The sequence below is a fragment of the Electrophorus electricus genome, chromosome 13 (genome assembly GCF_013358815.1).
Source record: "Electrophorus electricus isolate fEleEle1 chromosome 13, fEleEle1.pri, whole genome shotgun sequence".
NCBI lineage: Eukaryota > Metazoa > Chordata > Actinopteri > Gymnotiformes > Gymnotidae > Electrophorus > Electrophorus electricus.
Genome location: NC_049547.1, coordinates 13,052,823 through 13,078,905, shown reverse-complemented (window position 1 = coordinate 13,078,905; position 26,083 = coordinate 13,052,823). Strand labels below are relative to the sequence as shown.

At 42.6% G+C, this 26,083-nt stretch overlaps 1 protein-coding gene across 3 annotated transcripts in view; it reads right to left on the bottom strand.

The window, feature by feature from the left end:
• The window catches only part of esrrb (estrogen-related receptor beta), a 55,625-nt gene extending 30,233 nt beyond the window's left edge, over nucleotides 1–25,392 (bottom strand). The window contains exons 1-3 of one of the 3 annotated variants that reach the window (XM_035532871.1): nucleotides 25,322–25,392; nucleotides 16,607–16,675; nucleotides 4,494–4,915 (exon numbers count right to left, since the gene is read on the bottom strand). In XM_035532871.1, the coding sequence (XP_035388764.1) occupies nucleotides 4,494–4,902 (409 nt within the window). In that variant the 5' untranslated portion in view covers nucleotides 4,903–4,915; nucleotides 16,607–16,675; nucleotides 25,322–25,392. Of the gene's footprint in view, nucleotides 1–4,493; nucleotides 4,916–16,606; nucleotides 16,676–21,107; nucleotides 21,346–25,321 lie in introns of those variants that run through there. The other 2 variants (XM_027023744.2, XM_035532870.1) reach the window with 2 other exon arrangements.
• Between the last annotated feature and the right edge of the window lie 691 nt (nucleotides 25,393–26,083).

Below are 26,083 nucleotides of genomic sequence, written 5' to 3'. Positions count from 1 at the left end.
GGCTGCTAGACTGGCACACTCTGTCAGCATAGCAGCAGGTCCCAGGAGTCCCACAGGACACTCATGTTTGTGATCTGCCTGCCTCTGGTCCCTTGAAGAGGGCAGGGGCACGTGTGCAGCCATTCCACCTGTGGGCTTGTCAACTGCAGCTGACTAGACACACATCACGCATCATAGCGAGGAACACATATGCACTCACAAACTATATATATATATATGTATGTGTGTGTGTGTGTGTGTGTGTGTGTGTGTGTATATATATATGTATGTATGTATTGCAGAACTATGCACTGCATAAGAAAAAGAAATAAGACAGAAATTAATGTTGTTGTACAGTCACATTTATTTCAGTTAAGAATACAGTTGACTATTCAAAGATTTAGTAGTTATGGTTGATCTAGTTTTATATTAAAGGTTATTTTATTAATCATAAAGAAGAACTGGAATGGAAAACACATGTAAAGCAAAAGGTTTTTTATCTTTTCAATATTTATCTGTCTCAATTTCTTTTATGGCTTTTCAGGACCTGTGCCAGGGCATGGTGTGGGGCAGACTCGGGGCGAGTAAGTAAATTACAGTAAAATGGCAGATATTTCTCATCAAAATCTAAACTGACTTTTACAGGCTTACTGTCAAGCTCTATTACTCCATAGTAGAAAGAGAGGGCCAGTCAATATGGTCTGGGTTTCATACAATACTACACTCATGTTCAAAATGGGGGGAAAATAAGGCTCAGTAAGAGATGTATGGGGTTTGATTGAAGGGGAACAAGAGGTGTTTGGGGCAACGAGGGGGTGAAGATGGCGGCGGTCCTGGATGGATGGTGATCAGACGTGACGTTAATTTGGGGCTTGTCTTTGACTGATGTAACTATCTCCATGTGCAAGTTCAAAAGGGCTTTACAGTGGATGAATAGGTGACAGGTGATGGATTTGCTGTCCACCTGTGTGTTGAAAAGGTAAGGCCAGCAGGGTCTTTGTCTGTAGGGAGGTGGAGGGTAGGAAAGAACTGAACCGAGCAAGAAAGCTTAATGAAGGGACGGAGAAAAAAATGAGAGGGAGAAAGAAGGAAATAAAGAATAAAGAGAAATTTCTGCTGAACATTTATGACAGGGGAGTGTTCCCTCAATGTGGCAACACTTTCTAACACACTAACGTGTCAGTAATTACACAAAAATACTACAGTGCTCATCACTAGATTTCAATGCTCATCACTAGATTTTCTTTGACCTTAACTTGGACTGGTTGCGGGTAGAGCAACACTGCTCTGAATAACAGGCAAACCAGTATGACAGAAAGCCATGGCTCAGCTATGGAAGGTGTGGAAAGAGATAAAGGATATGAAATATGGAACAATAAAAAGTTTAGTGTTGGTTTAGATATACAACATGCATCAATGCCTTTACTTGAAAACCCAGTGATGTTTGGGGGGGGGGAAAGTGTACAGAATTATATACTGAATATTTTTCAGTATGGCTTCTTGAGCATTTAAATGCCTGCAGTTCTCCTACTATTCATTGTGAGGCTTTAGATCACTCTCTTTTAACAATGTTGTCTGGGTGATAAAGAGCGGAAAGCAGCGCGTGCAGCTGTGACAACTCATTTTTCAATAAGACTCGTGAATGGGGGAGAAGGTATTACATGTTTGGCAGTAAAAAAGCCATTTTGCTGTGGCGTTAAGGCTGAATGGAATTGATTAAAATGACGAGGCCAATTAAACGCCACCTCTCCTGCTTTGTCCTCATTAAAGGGACGCTGGCTCACACTTACACCCCTCGTCAGCCTCGTTATTTACTTAATTAATCACGTCTAATTCACATCGCTTATCCTGTTTTCCCTTCAAGAGCTCTTTGTCTGCCCATTCTCTTCCCCACTCATCCTCCTGGCCACCCCTCCCCCAACAAACACACACTTCTTTTTTACTTCCTTACCCCCCAAAATCCTCCCGTGTTCGGCCGAGGACCTGAGTCTGCTTATTATGCCATTAGCCCGCCTCTCCCCTTCTCTTTGAAAAGAGCAGACGGGTCCCTCTCCAATCTAAAGAAAGTCTGTGGCTTTTTTTTCCCCCCTCTTTCCTCTTTTTATTTCATCCCTTCTTCCTTCCCTTTGCCGAAATTACCCAGCGACGCGTGCCTGCGTTTCTAATTGCGGTGGTCGTCCCCGGAGACGGGCCCCTCCCCTTGGCCTAATGAAAAGCCTCGGCCTTAATTACTCCTCCTGAACGCTGATTGTTATTGACAAAACTCCTGTGGCTCGGACAAACGGCATGAGATTAGGTCCATTACAGGCAGCCCTCCAAGAGGAAGAAAAGAGCAAAAGAGAGGGAGAGATCGAGAGGGGAAATTTCAACCTGACAACGCAAAGAGAGGATTAAAAGGAAGAGGTCTATGACATTTTCTTTTTTTTTCCTTTCATGTAACTCTCCTTCTCTTAATTGTTTAGGCCATCACTCCACTTACGATGGGCTCATTCTGTCCAGTCACATTCCATGTCCAGTGCCCTCCATTGTACAGGCTTTTGTGCACCTCCCCGTGGCTTTAAGCATGGGGTTAAAAGCCTGCTTTCTAAATATGTGACTTGAGGGAAAATGCTCATCTTTTGTCAATAGGGGAGATCACTGGTGGAAGTGAGTGTAAATAGCAGGCTTTGGACAAAGGCAATTGTTTGTCTGCAAAAAGGTACATAGACTGTTTAAAGCTGATAGGAGCACTGGGCCAGTATCAACAGACCTAGCAGAACAGCATTAAACACCTGAGTGCAAACTGAGGAAATAATTTTTTTCTTTTGTAAATGAGCACAATGTACCCACTCCCTCAGTGGTATTTATTATGTAGCCCCTCCCACAGTGGTGTTTATTATGTACCCCCTGCTACAATGGTGTTTATTATGTATATCCTACTACAGTGGTGTTTATTATGTACCCTCTCCCACAGTGGTATTATTATGTACCCCCTGCTACAATTGTGTTTATTATGTATACCCTACTACAGTGGTGTTTATTATGTACCCTCTCTCCCAGTGATATTTATTATGTAGCTCCTACCACAGTGGTATTTATAATGTCAAAGCATAGTCCATATCTGCCTGTGTGATAAGGCCATTCCTTGACTCAAGTCCTTGAGATATGCATTAGCGATAGCATGTTGTTAAAAGTTTATGATGTCAGAACAATGAGATCAGGCCATAATTGCTAGGTGGTCACACTTCATTTTCTTTTTTCTCACTGTCTAACATACACACACACACACAAACACACGCACATGGACACACCACATGCACCTGTGTGATTCCATCTGATTAATATCTGGGTCAGAACACACTGTCTGTTCTTCAAGTGCCAATCTAATGTGACCATGTTGTATATCATGTGTTGTTCCTGCACTCTATTCAGACGTCTAAATGGGACTACACATCTCTATATTCTCTATGCATGGGGAAGCATTGCACTCTAAAGACCTATTAAAAATAACATATATACCCACAACATAATGGCAAAAAACTGCCCACAGCACATCCTGTTAAATTGGGTAAACTGATTAATTAACTGGATTGAATAGTGCTTGTCAGGATAAGACCAAGGACTAATTTCCTATATCCGGATTTAATCCTACTCTGGCAGTGAATCACCAATGGAAACTGTTTGAAATCTCGGATTAGGCTTAATGTGAATCTGGGAAATTCAACACAAGTGTTAAAAGCAGAAATACCTTTAGTCTTGTACAGAAACTTGCATCATTGCCATAATTTATTGTCTGAGAGCAAAAAAGGCCAGAAAACAGCAATAGTTTTCCCATTCTTTCTTTCTATTCCTGTCTGGAAAATGTGGTCATGTGATTATGTGTCAGTGTAATAATATACACCTTTTAAACAATCAAATGAATTGATCACAGTGATGATGTCACCACTGGCGCCAAATGGGTCATCTTCACTGTGACTGGATGCAGTTGGTGACAAAATGTAGAGACGATCTGGGATCAGCTGATTAGCTTGTATTAGTACACATGTCAAACAACCTCAATAACCTCACACTGGATTAGCAGCTGATGGTCAGCACAAAGTTGTTGCTACCATTAGAGAGTAGGACTGCACAATATTTGATTTGTTATCATTATTGCAGCTTTGAACTTTGTAAAATTGATGTTGCAGATATCACAATATTATAATATGCAGATATCAAATTATGCAAAGTGTCCATATAACATTTGTGTGTGTGTGTGTGTGTTTGTGTGTGTGTGTGTGTGTGTGTGTGTGTGTGTGTGTGTGTATGGGCGGGCATGTGTGGGTGTTGGTGTGTATGTGCTGTGAACAACCTGACCCTCAAACATTCTAGACTGATCTGGGGCACCCACTGTTACACTGTTACAGGTCGGTCTTCAACATCAGGGACTCAATAGTTCATGCTTTAATATATTACATGGAATCCTGTAATCACAATGTATAGCTTTACTACCAAGCACACCAGAAATAACCATGGTAACGCATGCACACTCGTACCTTGTATTGTCCTCTTGAAGAAGGCCTTGCAGGCCTCACAGGAGGCCACGCCGTAGTGGTAGCCTGAGGCGATGTCTCCACATACCAAGCACAGGCGCTTGGGGATAGAGTTGAGCATGTACTCGCACTTGATGGGGCCTGAGTCCTCCAGCAGTGTGCTGGAGCAGTCCTCGTAGCGCTTGCGGCAGGCTCCACCCGCCGGCCCCAGGGCCCCAGCCGCTGTGAACATGGGCGGTGAGTCCAAGCCGTTGGAGTGGCTGTTGATGGCGCTGGCGTAGCCGCCACTGGCGTCTGAGTGGGCGCCGGGACTCGGGTGGCTGGCCGTGTCCACCAGAGAGGACGGACTGGACGGTTCCGTCTTTATGTACGAGCCACAGCTGGAGGGCAGGTGCCGCTCCTCAGCGGCCATCCTGTTCAACAGCCTATGGATAGCAAGGGAGTGAGAGAGAGGGGCCGAGGGGGGGGAGAGACAGAGGGAAAGAGAGAGTGAGGGGGAGAGAGGGAGAGAGACAGAGGGAAAGAGTGAGGGGGAGAGAGGGAGAGAGACAGAGGGAAAGAGAGAGTGAGGGGGAGAGAGGGAGAGAGACAGAGGGAAAGAGAAAGTGAGGGGGAGAGAGGGAGAGAGACAGAGGGAAAGACAGAGTGAGGGGGAGAGAGGGAGAGAGACAGAGGGAAAGAGAGAGTGAGGGGGAGAGAGGGAGAGAGACAGAGGGAAAGAGAGAGTGAGGGGGAGAGAGGGAGAGAGACAGAGGGAAAGACAGAGTGAGGGGGAGAGAGGGAGAGAGACAGAGGGAAAGAGAAAGTGAGGGGGAGAGAGGGAGAGAGACAGAGGGAAAGACAGAGTGAGGGGGAGAGAGGGAGAGAGACAGAGGGAAAGAGAGAGTGAGGGGGAGAGAGGGAGAGAGACAGAGGGAAAGAGAGAGTGAGGGGGAGAGAGGGAGAGAGACAGAGGGAAAGACAGAGTGAGGGGGAGAGAGGGAGAGAGACAGAGGGAAAGAGAGAGTGAGGGGGAGAGAGGGAGAGAGACAGAGGGAAAGAGAAAGTGAGGGGGAGAGAGGGAGAGAGACAGAGGGAAAGACAGAGTGAGGGGGAGAGAGGGAGAGAGACAGAGGGAAAGAGAGAGTGAGGGGGAGAGAGGGAGAGAGACAGAGGGAAAGAGAGAGTGAGGGGGAGAGAGGGAGAGAGACAGAAGGAAAGAGAGAGTGAGGGGGAGAGAGGGAGAGAGACAGAGGGAAAGAGGCAGAGGGGTGGGCAGAGACAGAGATAAATTCAATATTGAGGTTCAAATAGTGACATATATTCGTGGTATAATATTGTAACTGAATTGCCCAGACCTAAATATTCATAAAAGAGCACACAAGATTTTATTAGCCCACAGCTGAAACGCACTATCAGAGAGTGATAAGGAGATTGAATTAATGTTATACTGCCTGTACCTTTAAAAAAACAAAGTCTATGCTATAAGTATCTGGAACATATAAGTCAGCTGAGGGGTGGAAAATGCAAACTAAAGCAGGGAGAGGGATAGAGAGATGTGTGAGAGATCTGAGCCTTTCGCTAAGCACATGTGTTGAGAGGTGGAGTGGACCAGAAGTTTGCAGTATGCAGAGTGCATCTTTTCACTTCAACCACAGACAAATACCAGGTGTTAACAGATAAACTTGTCCTTCATAAAGGCAGAACATATATTTTAGTGATCACTTGTTTTTCAAGAGAGACATGGGGTTGATCAACACAGCAACAATTATAGCTGAGAGGAGACCTGTTCAACCATGTTTCAGTTATTCACAGACCTACAGCCACAGTGCCATCCACACTGAACAAGGCTCCTTATGTACTCTCAAGACCACATCCCCACCTACTCTAGCAATGCCATATCTATGCCATTCCAAATGCATCTTAAACATTACTTTTTGTTCAAAGACCAAAGATATCATAAGGTGAATGGACAAAATAATCATAAAAATATTTTCTTTTTAACCTTGAATTAGATTTCCTTTCCTTGTTGTCAACACACACACACACACACACACACTCACACACACACACACACACACATACACACACACACACACACACACACATACACAACAGAGAGCACTCTTAACAGCTATAGTGCCTGTTTACTGATCTGTATAGTCACTAAAGGAGACATTTTAGTGACACTCCACCAACATGTTTGTGGACGTGTGTGTATGCGTGCGTGCATGCGTGCGTATGCGTGTGCGTGCATGTGTGTGTTAGGTTCTGAATTTATAAGCAGAGGATTGCATTTTTGCATTTCTGCAAAAGGCCAAAAGGAAAAGAACAACAACAACAACAAAAAAAACACATATCCTAGTATATTATACATGCCAGAACATATACCGGACTGTTACATCACCCCTCATACACACAATAATATATACAGAACTGTTACATTATTCCTCATACACACCAGAATATATACAGGACTGTTACATCACTCCTCATACACACCAGAATATATACCGGACTGTTACATCACCCCTCATACACACAATAATATATACAGAACTGTTACATTATTCCTCATACACACCAGAATATATACAGGACTGTTACATCACTCCTCATACACACCAGAATATATACAGGACTGTTACATTACTCCTCATACACACCAGAATATATATAGAACTGTTACATCACTCCTCATACACACCAGAATATATACAGGACTGTTACATTACTCCTCATACACACCAGAATATATACAGGACTGTTACATCACTCCTCATACACACCAGAATATATACAGGACTGTTACATCACTCCTCATACACACCAGAATATATACAGGACTGTTACATTACTCCTCATACACACCAGAATATATACAGGACTGTTACACTACTCCTCATACACACCAGAATATATATAGCACTGTTACATCACTCCTCATACACACCAGAATATATACAGGACTGTTACATTACTCCTCATACACACCAGAATATATATAGCACTGTTACATCACTCCTCATACACACCAGAATATATACAGGACTGTGCACATTACACAAATCATAAAAATGTTTCCGTTCATGTGGTATCTCTATTTGTCAGTTTGGTGCGAGATGTTGGGGTCACAGAGAGGTTACTTACATGTTAGAATTAGGTGCAGGTGACAAGGGTGAAAGGTCAGACACATTCGCTCACAGTAATGAAATTGAGCTTTGCCTAGCCATATGCAAATCAAAGGTTACTCTTTGAGTGACATGCCCACACCCCATGCATTTTGCTTCAATGCATTAGCATAATTAGCACACTGCTAACTAATGGCAAATATTGACACACAGGAGCTAACATGTCACTCTCAAGTCTCCCGATCAACAATGAAGCAAAGCCACTCCTCACTCTCACACAAAATGGAAAACATATAGGAAATAAAGAGTGGGGAACGGATAACAGGAGAAGAGTGCAAACTCAAGAATGTACTAGAGAACTACAAGACGCTAAAGAAACACGCCCCAGCCCCCATGCCCCCATTTCTGTCCCTTGGCTGCCTCAGTCCCTCTCTCAAACTGATTTAATTGTGAGTGTGGGTGACTGTAGGGTTCAAGCCCAAGGGGTCACAAGGTCAACTTTATTTTCTCAACCCAGCTTCCTGGGCCTGCAGAGACAGGGTCAGCATGTCAAATAAAATCTGGGTTGCTGGGTTTCCCTCCCTGTCACACGACCCCTCCCACCATGTATATTCATTGCAGTGCCAGCTGCCGCCACCTCTGGAAATTCACAAAAGGTTAAGTGCTAAAATAAATAATAAAAAATGCCCCCTGTTAAAACCGTTCACCTTGTGGAATAAAGCCTTTACCTGAGTGCTCAAGGTTTTTTTCAGCACAGTATAGTAAGACTGGACAAATTTAAATCAAGAATTTTTTTAAGCTTCAGACTGACCTCAGCAATGGCAAAGTTAAAATTATGTTGTGCTGATGACAAAAAAAATGTTTTTAAAATAAATATATATATATATATATGTGTGTGTGTGTGTGTGTGAATATAACGGTTTAAAACCGATTCGAGATTTCTCAAGGAGAAAGGAAAAATTTGCCATTATTGGCTAGCAGCTTCTGAATACAGATCCACACATGCGCACCTTTACAGATCTTCCCTTGACTTATTAAAAGCCATATATTTGAAATGTCAGCACACACGACAATTCCATTTAGCCTTTATTTCTCAAATTCAGGGGCAGCTTAACCACAGTTCAAAGGTCAGTGTGGAGGTGCCTCTTAGCATAATTGCATAAGTGTGTTAACTGTTGTCCTCTCAGAGATGTGTTCACGTGGAATGAATATGCCCTTGTGGAATCCCACAGAGGTATACTGAGGTATACTCTAAAGAGCCACTTCATGCCCAGGTAATATCTGATCATTTCAAATCATTTCAGTAACATAAATCAAGGTGCCACTCCACAAGCATCATGCTTCCTCAAATCAAATGTTTATGTGCACTTTTTAACACAATGACCAAAATGTTCATTGCACTTTTTTTTTCATTGGGCATAATAACACATAATAAAACAATATGATAACTGTCTTTCAAGACATGCTTTATTTCTCCATAAAGTCAAAGCTGCTTTTGGCCCGAATAAACAACAGGAAGGAGAGAAAACATGCGGTCGGCTAAAGTGGGGCGTTTCAGTGGGGTGAGCTTTTCTGCCCCCTATGTTCTGAGCTCACGTCCTCCGTGTCCGCTTGCGTCAGGTAGAGCCAGCACGTCCAAGACTTTCTTCTTTTACTTTTTTTCTCCCCTCGCGTCCCCCCTTTTGTTCCCCCTCTGCGGCCATCAAAATTCATGCTGCGCCGTGCCCGCAAAAGCATAATGTTGGGGTCGAGTCTAATCTGATTCCTCGCAGCCGGTCTAACAGAATTTCGTTGGCTGTAATATGGTTGTGCCCACGGCGGCAGAGTGGGAGATTAGCCGGTCTAATGATCCTGTGCCCCCCGTGCGCCTGTGGACCAGGGGCATTTGCCTTCCATGCCACCACGTTCCTCCGACAACCCTGCCTCCTCCTCCTCCTCGCAGAAGCCCCGCCCCATGCCTTGCACTGCTTATCATCACTGCGCTGCCAAACTCTTCATTTATGGACTGAAATAAACATGTTGAAAGGTTCTGTTAACTTTCTAAATGAGTCCTTCACACATACCCCATGAAGAAAAAGGATATTTATTTATTTTAAATAATCTATTCAAAGAAGTCGTACATACGTTCTCTCACTCTTTCTGGGTGTGTCTCTCACCTACACACACATGCACAAACACACACGCAATACAGTGAGAGTGGGAAGCCCTTCGCAGACAGGGTGCTATCAGATGGCCTGTTAAGGAGGCAGGGTGGGGGGTGGGGGGATCAGTCAGAGGACCCCAGGCGATGAGGCTGATAAGGGTCTGGCCCAGGAGCGGCCACTGGAGGAGGAACTCAATTAACTCCTGACAGGCACTCACACTCCTCTGGGCACATAGGCAACAGTCAAGCCTTGCGGGCAGCTGCCTCACTGCCCTCTTCCTCTGGAGGTGGTAAGCAGCACTGAAGTGAGGTGACACGCAAGGCAAATTTACTGAATGCTGCACATGTGAGAATAGCACTTGTTCCTATGGTGACTCATTCAGTTTGCACAGTAAAATAAACTTGACAAAAGCTAGAAAGTGTGTTTAGTGTTTTTGATATTTTACATGTGTCTCCATTTGAGTATCTTTGTGTGGACATGGTTATTTTTCAAGGCAACACCATGCAAATGAAATGAGGCTCTTTCAGACAAAGTGCAGTCTCTTGGGGAGAAAGGTCTGGTCCACTGAGGGCCACTAGGAAATATGGAGAATGCCTCTACCTAGCCATATAAATGCTTTGGGTTAACAGCTACCAAGGGAGTATAGTGGCCCCAGACCTAGGGAGCAATTTTAATATGTGATGTGTATGTATGTGTGTGTGTGTGTGTGTGTGTGTGTGTGTGTGTGTGTGTGTGTGTATGTGTGTGTATGTGTGTAAGAGAGAGAGAGGTGACCATTCACTGAAAGCACCACTAGTGAGGGTAAGCAAGGAAGCAAAGATAAGCGGCACTCTCCGTGTCTGTGCTTCTGTGCTCTACTCTCCATGTCTGTGCTTGTGCTCTACTCTCCGTGTCTGTGCTTCTGTGCTCTACTCTCCGTGTCTGTGCTTCTGTGCTCTACTCTCCGTGTCTGTGCTTCTGTGCTCTACTCTCCATGTCTGTGCTTGTGCTCTACTCTCCGTGTCTGTGCTTCTGTGCTCTACTCTCCGTGTCTGTGCTTCTGTGCTCTACTCTCCGTATCTGTGCTTCTGTGCTCTACTCTCCGTGTCTGTGCTTCTGTGCTCTACTCTCCATGTCTGTGCTTCTGTGCTCTACTCTCCATGTCTGTGCTTCTGAGTTCATCTCTCTGTGTCTGTGCTTCTGTGTTCTACTTTCTGTGTTCTACACTGTGTCTGTGCTTCTGTGTTCTACTCTCTGTGGGTATCTTTCAGTGCTCCACTCTCTGTGCTTCTGTGTTCTACTCTGTGTCTGTGCTTCTGTGTTCCACTGGGACCCAAGTGAATCTCTGGCTGGAAGCAGCCCCTAATTTTGGACACTCATTCATTAGTATTTTCAAAGCAGAGAGAGTGAGTTAGAGTTGATGGGGGTGGGGGGGCTCTTTGTCATGAAGCAAAAAAACATAGAAGCCTTTCATGTGAACCCAGAAAACATTTATCATCACACACAAATAAATGATGAGGAGAAAAAGACAGAGAGTGAGCAAAAGGGCGAGCAAGAGGCTGACAGGTAAGTAAAAGACAAAGGGAATAATAACTGTGCGAATTAGAGTACACATCAGCAGAAGTACAACCCAGACGGTAGAGGAAATCGCATGGCGGGCCAAAGGAGAGAATGAGAGAAATGAGAGAAATGAAAGAATGAGAGAAAAAGAAAGAGGAATAGAGCAGTGGATCAATAATCCGTGTGGACCGCGCAGCGGTGGCTGGTGCCGGGTTACCGGGGGCAGGGGGTGGGGGGTCCGGCTTGGCCCAGCAGCCTGGCAATTAAGCTCCTGCGTCTCCAGACCAGGATTAAATTTAGCCCCCACTCCCCCAGCTCCCCCCAGCTCCCCCACTGAAGCCTTTATAAAACCATGAGCTCATTCACGACAACAACATGAGCCTCGGCCAGGCTAGCAGACCCCGGCTGGCCCTGATCGCCCGAGCTCAGACGCAGATCACATCTATTGATCCTCCTCTTCCTTCCTGTTCGGCAGGACCAGCGGGGGCAGTGAGGGCAGTGGGGGGGAGGTTGCGTTTTCTGATACAAACACCCCATACACTGACGTAAGCCCTCTAGCTTTTGAGGGAAGAGTAAAATGTGGCCAACTCCGTAGATAGCCCATGAGCTGTCATCATGAACTGAGTCACATCATGTGGCAAGAAATCTTTTTTATCAACAAAATGCACTTATTAAAGTGTCCAGTCAAGTGTGCTAAGAGCAGCCAGACTGTTCTGAAAAGTTACAGTGTAATTGGTTTTATTGCATTTGGTAAATTATATTTTTACTAGAACTCTCTAAATATCACTCAAAATTTTTTTTATATATGCAGTGCCTCAAATCAGGAAGGTCTGCACTGGCATGAGGAGTGCATGTGCTTGCACCGACTTCACACTGCCTCTGTGCAGCCACCAGCCAAAAGGCATTAGCAGGATCCGCTCACTTTGCGGCAATGAATGGGTTAACATGTAAGCGTTCGAGCCCAGCGGTGAAGCTCCCACTTGAATTGAACAGCTCATCATATGGAAAAAAAAAAGTAGTTCAGTCCTCGCTTGGCACACACTGGGGAGGGTTTTTTAAATCGCTCTCTTTTTCCTTTTTACACTAGAAATAATGTATAATGGCACTTTTCCTGCTAAATAATTAGCCGACATCAAATATGTTCTGGGCCTCTGAAATGTAGAGTGAAATGAGTATGTGGGTGTCCCTATGCTGGAATTGTTCAGTGTGTCTCGTTTATAAAAAAAAAATAAAAAATGAAGAAGCAGACGACGTCTCCTTGACATCAGTTTTTGTGAACAGCTTGATCACTTTCCGCGCGGACTTCCAGCTCTCAGGAGCTATGCACCCATGGTTCTCATATGAGGCCACACTTCTTCTGGCCTTTGCCACCAGCACATCCCTCCCCCTTTCTCCAAACAGAATTCCCGAAATTAGAGCACATTCCCCCTGCGCCTTAAACACGGTGCAGCCTGGTGACATCACAATTACCTCATGACATGTTTCAGAAGCACAAGGTGATCACCTGATATCTCGTTAGATCTCCTCATATGAACCCAAAGCCTGGCCATTGCATGTGTGAGAATAAAAATGAATTAAAAAATTAAATAGACTACAAGACTATAAAACCCCACTGTGCTGTGAGGAATCATCATGATTTTGGGGACCAGTCTTGGGCTCCTGTCAAGGAAGCGCAAAAGATCATTAAATTATCATTAATTAAATTTAACATTCACCATTGTCAATTTATTAATAACTAAACAATCAGCAAATGAACATGGAGCACTTTCAGGGTTAATGCATATGTGCATAATATAGATTCATGCCCATTCACAACAGATGGAAGTATTATTGCAAAGGTACACTACTATGTGTATATCACAGGCTTCAGTGCATAAGCTGAGGCCAGACGAAGACAGAAGCAAGGAACGATGCATGAAATTAGTTCATTAATCTTCCTCTCATAGGCTGTCGTTGTTTAGGGGGGAAATTCTACCTGCTATGAACAAAGAGCCTGTCCCTCCATGCTCATCAATTACTCTCTTCATCACAGGGAATGCCCAGTGGAAAATGCAACACACACACACACACACACACACACACACACACACACACACACACACACACAGTCACTGCAGGAGAGATGAAAAGATCTGCCTGGGTTGCACACTGTACCTGACAATTACTGAAAAATCATATGTATGAAATTCTGAATTTTCTTTCATGTGCACACATTTGGAACCAAAGGAAAACACAACCATAGTAGTCAGAGAAGAGGTTTCTCCTGTTATTTAGTCTGACTTTACAGTAATATGTACTAGATACGTAGACACTGGACAATATTAGACACAGACTCCATAGCCCCTTTGAATAAATTTAGAAACTAAACAGAGCATATAGTCTCAACTACATTCTACCATTAGTGTATTACCAAAGATTTACCAAATCCCTCATTTTTTTATCTTTTTCTGTTGACAGTGTAAACACTGAAACACAGAGCATCCCCCCATGTTTCTCATCAGGCACTTCTTGTTTTGTGTGCATCAGTGATGCTCTTTTTGGCATCATAAAGAATTATGTGATCACCATGCCCTGCGTGTTTAAGCCCCACAGTTTAAGAAGAATTGACCAAATGATCGCGTCTGCTTCAAGGGGCAGTCTAGACATATATCTCACTGGTTTCAGTACGCTGTCAGTGCGGTAAAGCCTCAGTCTGGTTTTCCAGGCAGGAAGAAACTACACAAAATTTTCAGTCAGCAGATAATGCTGTCGCCTAAACTACAATAATGCTACACTTTACAGGAAAACAAAAAGAAATGGTGGATACAGAAACGCACGCAATCAAAACACACCGATGTTCGAAGTCTGCTACTAAAAAACAGCACGGTGCTGCTTGGGTAAATGTTTTGACTCCAACTCTTAAAAAGACAGCTGACAGCTTCAGCAGGAGTGGCCACGCCACTCCTTCCTCTTGCAAGCTTCCACTTAGCTTGCCTGGCTCTTTTAACCAACAGCGTTTGCCAAAAAGTTGCTGTGCCTGGGACAGCTCGTGTCGACGCACCTCCCCCCAGCACAACAGGGACAAGAGCGCGAGGTGGCTCACGCGCTGGATAAAGATTTACATTATAATGCGGCCCGCTTTGCCGCGGACACGCCGCTCGTCATTCACAGGTCAGCACCGGGGAGGGAGAGGAACAACAGCCCCCCGTATAATGGACTTTGATTTACGTTGCGGAGATAACATGTCGACACTGAATTAAAACAAAGAAATTAAATGGACGTGATAACCTTGCTAAGTGTCCGAAGAGAGAGAGAAGTGTAAAACGGTAACTAGCACACCCAGGGTGCAAACTCCTTAAAAGGCGAAATCTTGGGGTGGTATAAAGGTCCTTGTTGCCACTTGCAAAATGTTTTTTCTTTGTTTTTATTTAACACACAGAGAGAGAGAGAGAGAGAGAGAGAGAAATAAAAAAGGAAATGATAGCACATCTTGTCTGATGTTTATAAAATATATTTGATATACTTGAATCCCATCAGTAATACTCAGGTACACAGGTCTTTAAAAGACGTGATGAAATTTTGTGTTAATTGCATACCTTTTTTTCTACCACAGATGAGGCAACACGACTAGTCATAGTGTATGCATTTAGTAATACGAGCTTTATAGTAGCAATCATCTCGATATAACTTAAAGTATGGAAACTATTACTTTCCTATTATTTATAGCCACTCGTTTTCAGCTAAATGCCCAGTTAGGGTTCAAAATACACATTCACTACATCTCATCGTAACTAGCAACATACTGCCAATCCACTACAAACTTTCTCTGAGTTTCCGTGTTGTTGTTCACTCTGTCGTGTGTGTGTGTGATAGAAGAGAGAGAGAGAGAGAGAGAGAGAGAGAGAGAGAGAGAGAGAGAGAGAGAGAGAGAGAGAGAGAGAGAGAGACTGACTGCGACCAGTGAGAGGACAGTCATTGTTTAGAGGCAGTAAGAGGGCTGCTGGGTTGGCGGTGTTGCCTTAGCCAAATGCAGTGTGCATTCGGTTTGGCTGTCAGGGGGAATCAGAGCCTGCATTGTGATGGGCCGTTTCAATATTGATTTCATAAATAAACAGAGCTAACCATCGATCCTAATGTTATTCTGCATTTCAATTACTGCTCAGAAACATAACCTTCAAACGACTGGCCGTTCAATACCAATAACATTCTCTGATAAACGCCTGCATAGCCTCCCAACGCACGTAGCAGTTCACTACCCTCTCCAAAGCGTAAATTAGCGCACGTGGAATTTTCCCTCCATAACATATAATTAGACAGCCAATCAGAACGCATGGTGAGGATCGTTTCCCAGGTGGGAGTGACAGTGCCACAGAGGTAAACAGAGATAAAACTGTGGAACTCACATTTACACCTAAACTGCAAGTATAGAACCTAAACATCTGTCACATCGTATAGAGGGGTATCTTTACATTACATTACATCAGCTACTTATGGAGGTTTCTTTCTGCTAAGGGTTTTTTTCATGATGTAATTCAGTAATGTCACAATTACCTCTTAATCTAGGGTTAAAGATAAAATGATTTTAAATAGTAAATATAGTGTGTTCTGTAATACAACCATTTATAAACTCTACTTTAAAAAAAAAAACAAGTTAATCTAAATAAACACTACGCAGCATTGTCCTCTAAACATATCCTTCTATAGTTGTATAAGTTGTTTTTGTATGCATGTGACTGAATCTGAATTCTGAGTGTCCTCTCAGAGTTGGAGCAACAGGAAGATGTGCTGACACACTGTGTCAGTGATAGCAGTCACTCTGGGAGGGCGGAGGTGGGCGGATGCGTGAGCCTCAGACTGTGCCCGTGATCTGGCCCCAGCTCAGGCTGGCATTATGCTCTGCGGGCTAATGGACCTCACTTTATTTTTAAACACACTGTCACGGTGCGGCTAGGATGCCAAGGTTACCTTAGTGAGACCCGGGAAGGAGGACTTCTTGGATTTGCTAGAGCAGGGTGTGAGAGAACTGAGTGGTGAGACTGCAACACTGTGCCTAGAACTGGGACCAGCCTCCGTGAGCTCCCGCTATGACTGACTAACACATCGTCACAAATGGCACAGAGGCACGTCAAGAAACACATGTGTGTGCATGTTTGCGTTTATGTGTGCGAGTCAAGCTGAGAGACAGAGACAAAAACTCCCATCGTCACATGAGCCCGTAAACACAAACACACATCATGGAAAGCAAGAGTGGGGACAGTGGGCGTGTCAGATCACCCTGTGCCAACCGGGCTACCTGGGCCCTGGCCACTGTGTGCAGGGTATGAGAGTGCAGTGCAGAGCTTACCAGCAGCGAGGGGGATCCAGAGTGGCCAGTGGACTGAGTAATCGCCCTAACGAACGTGACAAGGAGGCCCTGTTGGTACAAGGAGACGCGTTTAGAGACGGGGTGACAGAAATGGAATTTAGGAAAGAAAAAAAGGAACAGCTGCTGTTTTATCAGTTTGTTTTAAAAACTGCGCGCCACCATCCGTCGCCGTGACGATCCACTCGGGATGCTGGGAAAACAGACTCGGGGCGATAGAGATACGATTTGCCATTGGACAGGTGTTGAGTCCGGTCAAGGGTCATGCGGAATGGCATCGGTCCCTGGCTGGGCCTGAGCGGTTGGTGTGGGATGGAGCTGGTCGGCGTAACAGAGAGAGGTGGGGCAAACACAGCCACAGGCCTCTGCGGGTAATGTATTCTGAAACCAAATTACCGTAAGCCGATCCCATCTGGACAGTGTCGGAGTGGGGGCTGCTTTGGTTACCCACGATAGCATCTCCACGCAGACAGCAAAAATCTGATTAACCCAATAGCACTGAAACACTTGGTCAAAGAGCAAGGAGCTTTTAACTTAAGATGCACTAATGCAATTCCCTCGCCTTGTTTTCTCTCAAGCTAATACAATAAATTGGAGAGAAAGGAAAAAAAACAGGTAAAGCAGTAGGAGAGATGTGCATTTTAAGTGCTCAATGCGCCAACTCGGGAATGAAGTCAAACAAATTTAAATGTAATTCATCATTGAGTGCTTATGGAGGTTTGCCCCTAGAAATACATAATCCAACTGTCATTCCACTAAAGAGAAAAGGAGGAAGGGGATTGGTGTGAGAGAGGGGGGGGGGATAGCCCTGTCAGGAAGTGAGGAAAAGATAGAAAAGTCTTGTCTCTTTTCGTTCTTGCTCATTGCAAATGCACCAACAAGCCAAGAAAAACTTAAAGTGACAAGTCACAATATTGCTGGATTTCTGAATGGCGAGGAAGCACCACAACAACTTGAGAGGTGCAATAAACTGGGCCATATCTCCCCAGCTGCTGCTGCAACCGGCCACCAAACCTAACAAAGAAGATACTCATCAAAAAAAGAACATAAAAGAAAAAGGGAATTGCCACATGTGGCAAACACAACCCATATGTTAACTAGAAAACCAGATCCGCGCACACTTTACACTTTTTGCATTATTAACTTCCCGGTGTCGTCTCGCTGAGACCGTCAGACATAAACAACACTGACATCGCTACATCTGATACTAGTAAGCATACAGTATTCATGCATCCAGTGTGAAATCAGGCAAGAGGTGCCTGTTGAGGTCAACCCATATGGTAGCATGCATACCCAACTGAGTTCACCAGTCCTAGACTAATGAGGTAGCCAACATAAGCCATTCAACACACCAGTGAAATGATAGCAGCAACATCAACTTATAAATAACCAAAATTGGCAGAAGCATTAAAAAAATAAGCCTGTGAAATTAAAAATGAAATGTACCTGTTTTCTTCATTTCCGTGGATAGTAATACAATATGTAAACAAATATGTAAAACTACTACTATTAAAGTATGTAAAACTATTACTTTATTCTGCAACATGGAATTTAATATAATAGTTATAATGTATAAGGTGTATTTTGAAATCAAGTCAGATATGGCAATTTTACATAAAAAAGACACCATATAAGCAATAAAAAATAGCTTTACAAAATTCTAAAAAATAAGGGACTCTCATACGTCCCTGACAAGCCCACTTATACAAACACAAACACACACACACACACACACACACACACACACACACACACACACACACACAACACACACACACACACACATATATATACATACACATGCACACACACACAGTCGAGCAACAAACACATTATACCCATATATGCTTTATATATTGACAAATTTAACAAGGAATATTAAATAATAAATAATAAAAAGTTTCAAGCCAAGACCAAAAATTTGAACCAATCCTGTGGCACTGTTGTTTGCTCTGATGTCTACATAAGCCAGCCATTACACACCAACTGAATCTACACATATTTAAACACTGGCAGTGGTGACCCAAACTCTAGCCTTGCATTAAATTACTATGTAATATTTTCTCTTGATTTTAAATGCCTCATCTTTAAAAGTCTAGATTTATCCTATGACATGACTTCACATGTGGCAGGGAAATGGGGTATATATATATATATATATAAAACTAAAACACTAAAATGTAGTTTTTTTTTTCCATGTACATGTGTCAGAAGGTTGAAATCAATTCACAATATGAAAAAGTATATAGAGAGATTGATAGATAGATAATTTCATATTTAATTTAAAAGAGCATTTAGTAACATTTAGTAACAAATTTTACATTATACCAGTAAAACATTATAACATTATAAGATAAAAATTACTTAGATTTAATGTATGCGGGGGATTATTGAAAAATCCATCAATTCACCTATTCCAAAAACTCTTAACAACAAGTTAGGGTAATATTTTTTTATGAATTGTCTATCATGTCATGATTCAGAAGTAAAATGATGGCTGCATTAATTCAAATTTTAAATCAAATAAACATAACTGGTTTTAAAAGAAATGCCTTAAAAAATAAGCATTTGGTTAAAATTCATATGTTTAATCTATTTGCCAATGATGTGACCATTCTAAAATCCCAGCAAAGAAACCCCAAAACACTACTGGGAGTACATTTGTACATATTTTTATGTGTTGAAATGTATCAACCATTATCTGTAAGCAGTCTGAAAAAGTGTGTAAATGATGCAGTTTAGACAGAGGATCTCCAGTAGGGTAGTCTGAAAAGCTGAGCTGTCTTGGACCTTTGTAATCTTGCTTAGTGTTAGCTAAAAAGCAGATTAAAATGTGCATGGCTAAGGAGTTAACAAGCTCGGCAGTGTGCAGCGTGTCAGAGGTGGAATAGACCCACTTCCCCAAAAACCCACAGACACACACACCCTGTCCTGCAGCAGGAACTGATGTCATTTTAGCCCACTTCACTGTGTCCCTTTGGTGTTTCTGCAGGTTTGTAGTGCCTATGTAATCAGACACATCTCAGGGAGTGAGAAACCATCCATATGGCCCTGAGCTCCTCCACATTACTCTTTTGGAATATATCAATCTTCCAGGCTGCCATGCTGTGTATCTTTTTATGATAATCCAGCCACAACAACACACACACATTTGGCTGATTAGATTTTTAGCGTGGAAAGAGTTATTGTTCTAAATTAAGAGGGCTCTGAATATGTCTTATGATCGTTCTCTCAACATGATATATATATATATATATATATATATATATATATCAGTACATGCAGATTACATGGTGAGTACAGAGGGGGAAAAAACTTCTGACAGCTATACATTTTGAGCAATATTGCACAGACAGTACAAAAAACACTAATGACTATTTATATATGCTTGATAAAAATGATATACGTAGGTATTAAAACGTAGGTATTAAGTAAGAAGCAATAATCTGATGTGAAGAGAATTAATTTTCTAAAGTGAGACCATGTTCAGAACGCACAGCTGAGGCCAAAAATTATACATGGAAAAAATACAAATATAAATTCTGAGCACAATATTGACAAACCCCATCTAAGGCTAGGGGGGCAAGTGAGTGGAGAATTCTTCACTTAAATAGGCTGGCTGCTCCCGCGCGCAGACGGCCAGACTGAGCACGGAACGGCACGGTGTGGAGCAGCAGCGAGCCGATCTCCTTCGCGCTGGCCTCGCGCGAGCGCCTGCTCTCCCCCTCTGCGCTTACAAATACTCCCACCATGTAATTCAGCCTAGCCAATCCCCAGGAGAACTGTTTAATCTTGTCTCTTTCCATTTAGTCGCGTGCGCTTGAGAGTACAGAGGTGAGCTGGGCACGACTTCCCTTTGTCCCATCCAAACAAGTATCTTACGATTGTTTTTGTTTGGGTTATGTTTTTGGTTGTTTGTTTGCTTTTGCTTGTTTTTAAATATACTCAAACACTCTTGCATACTCACGAAAAGATGAAAAGGAAATCACACTTAAGGAGCTCCTAATTGATTGGCCACGCACTTAATGCGATGTGCAAGGGGTGCCACACACTGCTAACAACCTGCTTTCAGGAAAGGCTTTCCCCTGAGCCCCACACAGAACAACCAAAGAGCACCTGCCCTGCTGCTACACTTAATAATCTGTTCAAGCCTCGTTTAACTCCAAACAGAAAAGAGAGCGAGCATGTGTGTGTGTGTGTGTGTGTGTGTGTGTGTGTGTGTGTGTGTGTGTCTGTGTGTCTGAAAGCGCGAGAGAGTTCCAGCACAACCACCGAAAGTACAAAGCCTCTCTACAACAGTCAAAAGTTGTACGTCAAGACAGCTTGCTTAGCTCAAACAAATATGTTTGGAAAATGAGATAGATAAAGCTATGAAAAAAAGGAAGCAAAAGCAAAAAGCAAAGAAATCAACATTCCATTTCCAGAAAGAAAGAAAAGGTGGTTAACAACAGTGCAGGTTTGAAGGAGAGGAAGATGCACCTACTGGTTATGATAGCTGAGAGGATCAGGGATGCAAAGTTCTGAAATGTCCATCAGTCCAGTTTTAGCATTCCAGGAAGCAGAGAAGGAAGAAAGAGTAAATGAGTGACACCTGCTTCTCCCCCAAAAATCAGAGTCGAGGACCTTCAAAAGGAAAAAAGCACCCTCCAGCACAGCACCCCCAGTCTGCACAGGTACCAGAGTGTGTGCGGGTGGGTGAGTGTGTGTGCGCGAGTGTGTATAAGTTAGTGAGTGTGTGTGCGCGCGTGTGCATGCGGGGATGTGCGTGCAAGCGGGAGGGGGGGGGCAGAGGTAAAAGAGGTAGTGGGGTGGGGGGGTCGAGGACAAGAGCGAGGCAGAGGCTGTGGCAGTGGTGGAAGAGAGCGCGCTAAGACAGAGTGGCCGTGTGAGAGCGCGAGAGAGAAATGACTCTTTCCATGGTCAGGATAGGGCTCTTTAAGACTGAAGGGCTTGATGAATATGGAACAGCTGCTGTTGGCTGGCTCCGGGGGGCAGGACTTAAAGCGACAGAGAGGGCTGGTGGAACACAGGGGAGGGGGTGGGAAGAGGGGGGGGGGTCTTAAATGCCCACACAGACAATCACATACCCTGCTACACAGACACACACATACACAAACACACACTCACACGCATACATGTACACATGTGCACACACACATTATTATACTTACAATATTCTAATACTAAACCTAACCACAACTTTTATTTTGAGAAAGGTGCATTTGCTTTAAAATAAATATTTTTAAACCTGAGAACCAGCAAAAGAATTTTGTTTTTGCTTGTTTGTTTTTGTTTTTCCCCCCATGTTACTTGTGAAAACATCTGGTCTGCTACTAGACCAGTACACACAAGTACACACATCCACACACAATCACAGGCACATACAAATAGACTTCATAGGTTACACAACCTTAGCATTTTACTGATTAAAAACAAATACAAAGACTTATGCACTTATGCAAAGGTAATTAACTTATGACCAGAATGAACTAAATGTGCTTTCTCCATCATGATAAAACAAAAAAAATATGTTCTGTTTGCTTTACAGTGGTTGCTGGTCTCTACTGTTGACATATTCGATGTAAAACAAGCATATTTATTCAAACATGAATCATGTGATTCAGCAGAAGCATTTTTCCAAAAAAAAAAAAGTTTCTCATTTTCAAATTTACTGTTATATTTAATTTTACTCAATGCTTCACACAACTGGAAAGATGTACCAAAATTAAATGTTTTCTATATATCTTACATATAAAATAGATGTATTATATTTATATTTCTTTTTTTCACAAAGATGAGTATGTTTAGTTACTCTATTCCTTTAAATTTAGTTAACAAGTTGACAACTGCCTATAAACAAAATATTTAACTAGAGAAACAAGCTTATAAACAAAATATGTTTATATATTCAAATCATATTGGTTAACCAGTTGTAGTGATTTTTTTTTAAGTGCTAAATTATTAATCATTATAATCTGAGTAGATATATAGGCACACAGTTTTTCTTGCAAACCATGACAGAGTGACCATCGTGTGGAAGATTCACCACAAGTGTGAGAAATGTTTGGAGCCATAACTCAAACTGAACACCCATCAGCTTCTAAAGCTGCGTAAAATCCTTGTCTGTCTTTAGTGGCCTGCGATCTTACAAACGCCTGTGTCTCACTGTTGATAAAGCCTTAGAAAAATGTGGGGAATGCAGATACCATTTCAAAGTTTATGAGGGTCTCCATGTTACTGTATCCCATCTTCCAAAGCACACCACAGCATCTAAAGGGAGCATGGGCAATGTCGCTGCACCCATGGATGGGCTGCTTGAGCAGATGCAGTGGGCTACATCTCACAGATTCAAATCCAATAACACACACCAAGCCACGGCAGTGTCTGAGACGCGCCAGGACAAAACTGTGGGTTCGAAACTCGAAGCAAATACGCAAGTGTCTCTTCTTCCCGATTAGAACGGAACTAATGTGGTTGACATGTGCCACTTGTTCACATCTGGCTAACCCCACCACTTGCTTCCCACCACTGGCAGCAAAGACCGGAAGGCACTGGGCTGACTCATTACTGGGCATCTCAAGCCATAACCTTAAGAGAATCCAGTCCTCTTCTATTCATCGGCTCACGTTTCCATAATCAATACTGAGGCATCATGCAATCCCTATTGATCATCACTAGGCCCATTGATGCTCTACTGCAGGCCTTCAAATTTACTTTGCATAAAAAACGCCTCACATATTCAGCTGAGCATAGCAGCCAGTTTGAAGCACACTCTAGGAGGTAAAAGAGGGTTTAAAAATGCTATCAAAGTGTAAATCAATGACAAACACTTTATCACGTGAGAAACCAAAAGAGACATAGCCCTCAAACCAAATATTGTAATAAAATAGTTGTATTTAACAAAATCAAGAGTAAAATATATTTTTCTCTTGAATAACAGTTTGAAATACTGTGACGCAGAAACATTTCAGTACTTCAAAATGCTCGTTCATTCTGTTAACATATATTCAGTGTAAGAACACACTGAAAAAAATCTTCTGAACCAGCATGCATAAAAAATGTTCGTAAAAGCCCCATGCATGTGCTAAGCTATTTTTAAGTAAATCAACATTATGGTTCATATTGAGTAGATGATTGATGTCTGAGAAATTCAGAAACATACTGTAATTTAATTGCAAAACATGGGATGAAAGGTCACTCATCTGAGATTCTAATCCATCTGATTTGGTTAAAGGGGAGGGGAGCAGTCCCTTTGGAATGCTTATTAAGTGCTAGGCATTTGGGGACAGAATCCTGCGCAAAGACCTGTACCTCATTTATCTTTTTATGCCTCGACATGAACCACTGATATAGTGAATAATAAATAGTGAGAATACTTTCATTTGTACATAAAATACAGGGGGTTTCATTGTTTGTTTGTTTTTTACCAATAAGGAATAAAGAGGATTTGTCATGAGAGTGTTAAGACATACAGTATCAAACTGGAAAAGAACTGAAATATAGAAAAAAATGACACAGTCTGTGTAACAAATTTAACAAATTCACTTTAATATTTGTTGTTAAGCAGATATTAATCCTAGATTTGATCTGTTATTTGATGTTTAGCGTGACTCATCTGTTCACCATTATGCAGAAAGAATTATGAAAAATTAAATAAAAATCAACAGACCTACTTATTTAGGCCTATAATGAATAAAAGAGATTTAAAATATAATAAGGTCTAATGCATTTGAAGCAGAATAAATAAATAAAAACAAGTATATTAACATATATTTAAAATACTATAGAATTTAAATAGAATTTAAAATACTAATTTTACAGTTCTGTTTAGATGATGAAATGTTACAATGTAACGTGTCATCAAATGTATGTACCCGTGGATTTTAAGATCGTGAAGTGCCAAAATCTGAAGCATCACAGAGGCCTATGCTCGGGTACATCACCTGGTGCTCCCTTCTTATTTGAACACATAGAAAACGGAGTCTGCAGATGTCGTGTCGTCCCATTTTAACTAAAACGAATGAATTTCCCCATGAAGCTCAAGCAATATAACCCTCTAACTGCCGCCGTTTTTTAAAGTCTCCTGTAACTAGTTGTATGTTTACTGTTAGAAGAGAGAGAGAGAGAGAGAGAGAGAGAGAGAGAGAGAGAGAGAGAGAGAGAGAGAGAGAGAGAGAGAGAGAGAGAGAGAGAGAGAGAGAGAGAGAGAGAGAGAGAGAGAGAGAGAGAGAGAGACGACTGCCCGGCGACTTGGCAGCATGTGACCCGACACTGGTCATTAACGCGCCTCATTTTATAGTAATATGCATTTAAGATAGTTTAAGATACGATTTAAGATTTGATGAAGCTTGTACTCGAAATACACATTTTATTTCTGTTTCGGTAAATGTTTACATTTTTCCACGTGGTATGTAATTTGACATGCTTAATATATAGGTACAGCAACCAGTTGACACGGGAAACACGTTAAACTTAGTTTTATATGTTACATTAGACTGAGTTTCACAGAGTCCTAAACTGTGCAACTTCCGAAGCGCAGCCAGGCGCCTTGAGCAGTTTGGAGTATATACATTGCAAAAAAGCGTTAGCTCAGTTTGAAAACGCGATGTTCATATAAAAAAGATGAAATGAAATACTATAGTATAAGCAGCCTATGCCACAGATGAAAGAAGAGAAAGGTGGAGAAAATTAATCTACCTTCTCACAAACACGGGTCATTTCGAGCTCCCCAGGTGTAAGTGCGTAAGAGAGATGTCTTCAACTTCTACTGGCTGCCTTTACCTTTTCAAATGACTGTTCCTGTCGTTTCAGTCGTCCGACAGGAGCGTCAACCCCTCCTCCATCCCTCGCTCATTCCATCCCACCAGACCTCCCCACACCGCGGACTGGGAGATCTAGCTGCCCAAGCAGTTGTTATGATCTTATGACTAACCTTCGAAATTAACATTCGAATGAAAAAAAACTATTTCAATATTACTTGGCTCTACGCCATGAAGTCCCCCCTTGTTCTTTTAACGGGCTCCTTTAACGGTAGCGTGTCACGGGGGTCGTGTAAGTCTTCCAGAGAAAACAACAGTGACAGCTGACCCGCTGCGCAAATCTTGGATACCACCGTAGTTCCAGAGAAGGTCGGCTTGATTCCGCCGCTGATGAATAAATTACAAGACAGCAGTAGCGTCGCGTCTGAGTCCAGGAGAGCTAAGAGTTTGGGAGCAGTATCATGTACACGTTAGGTTAAACTCAAGACTGCAACAAACTTTGAAAGTGTCAAGATAATTTCCCCAAAGAAACAGTATTCTGTGACCAACAGAAGCCTACATAAGGTGGTTTCAGATAAGTTCGCAAAAAGTCGCCGCAGGACTTCCACTGCAGTTCTGTATTGATCTAATGGCTATTTGCGTATGGCAGAATTAATTGATAAAAGTGTTCTAAGGGGGTTTATTTTACTTTTAACTTTGC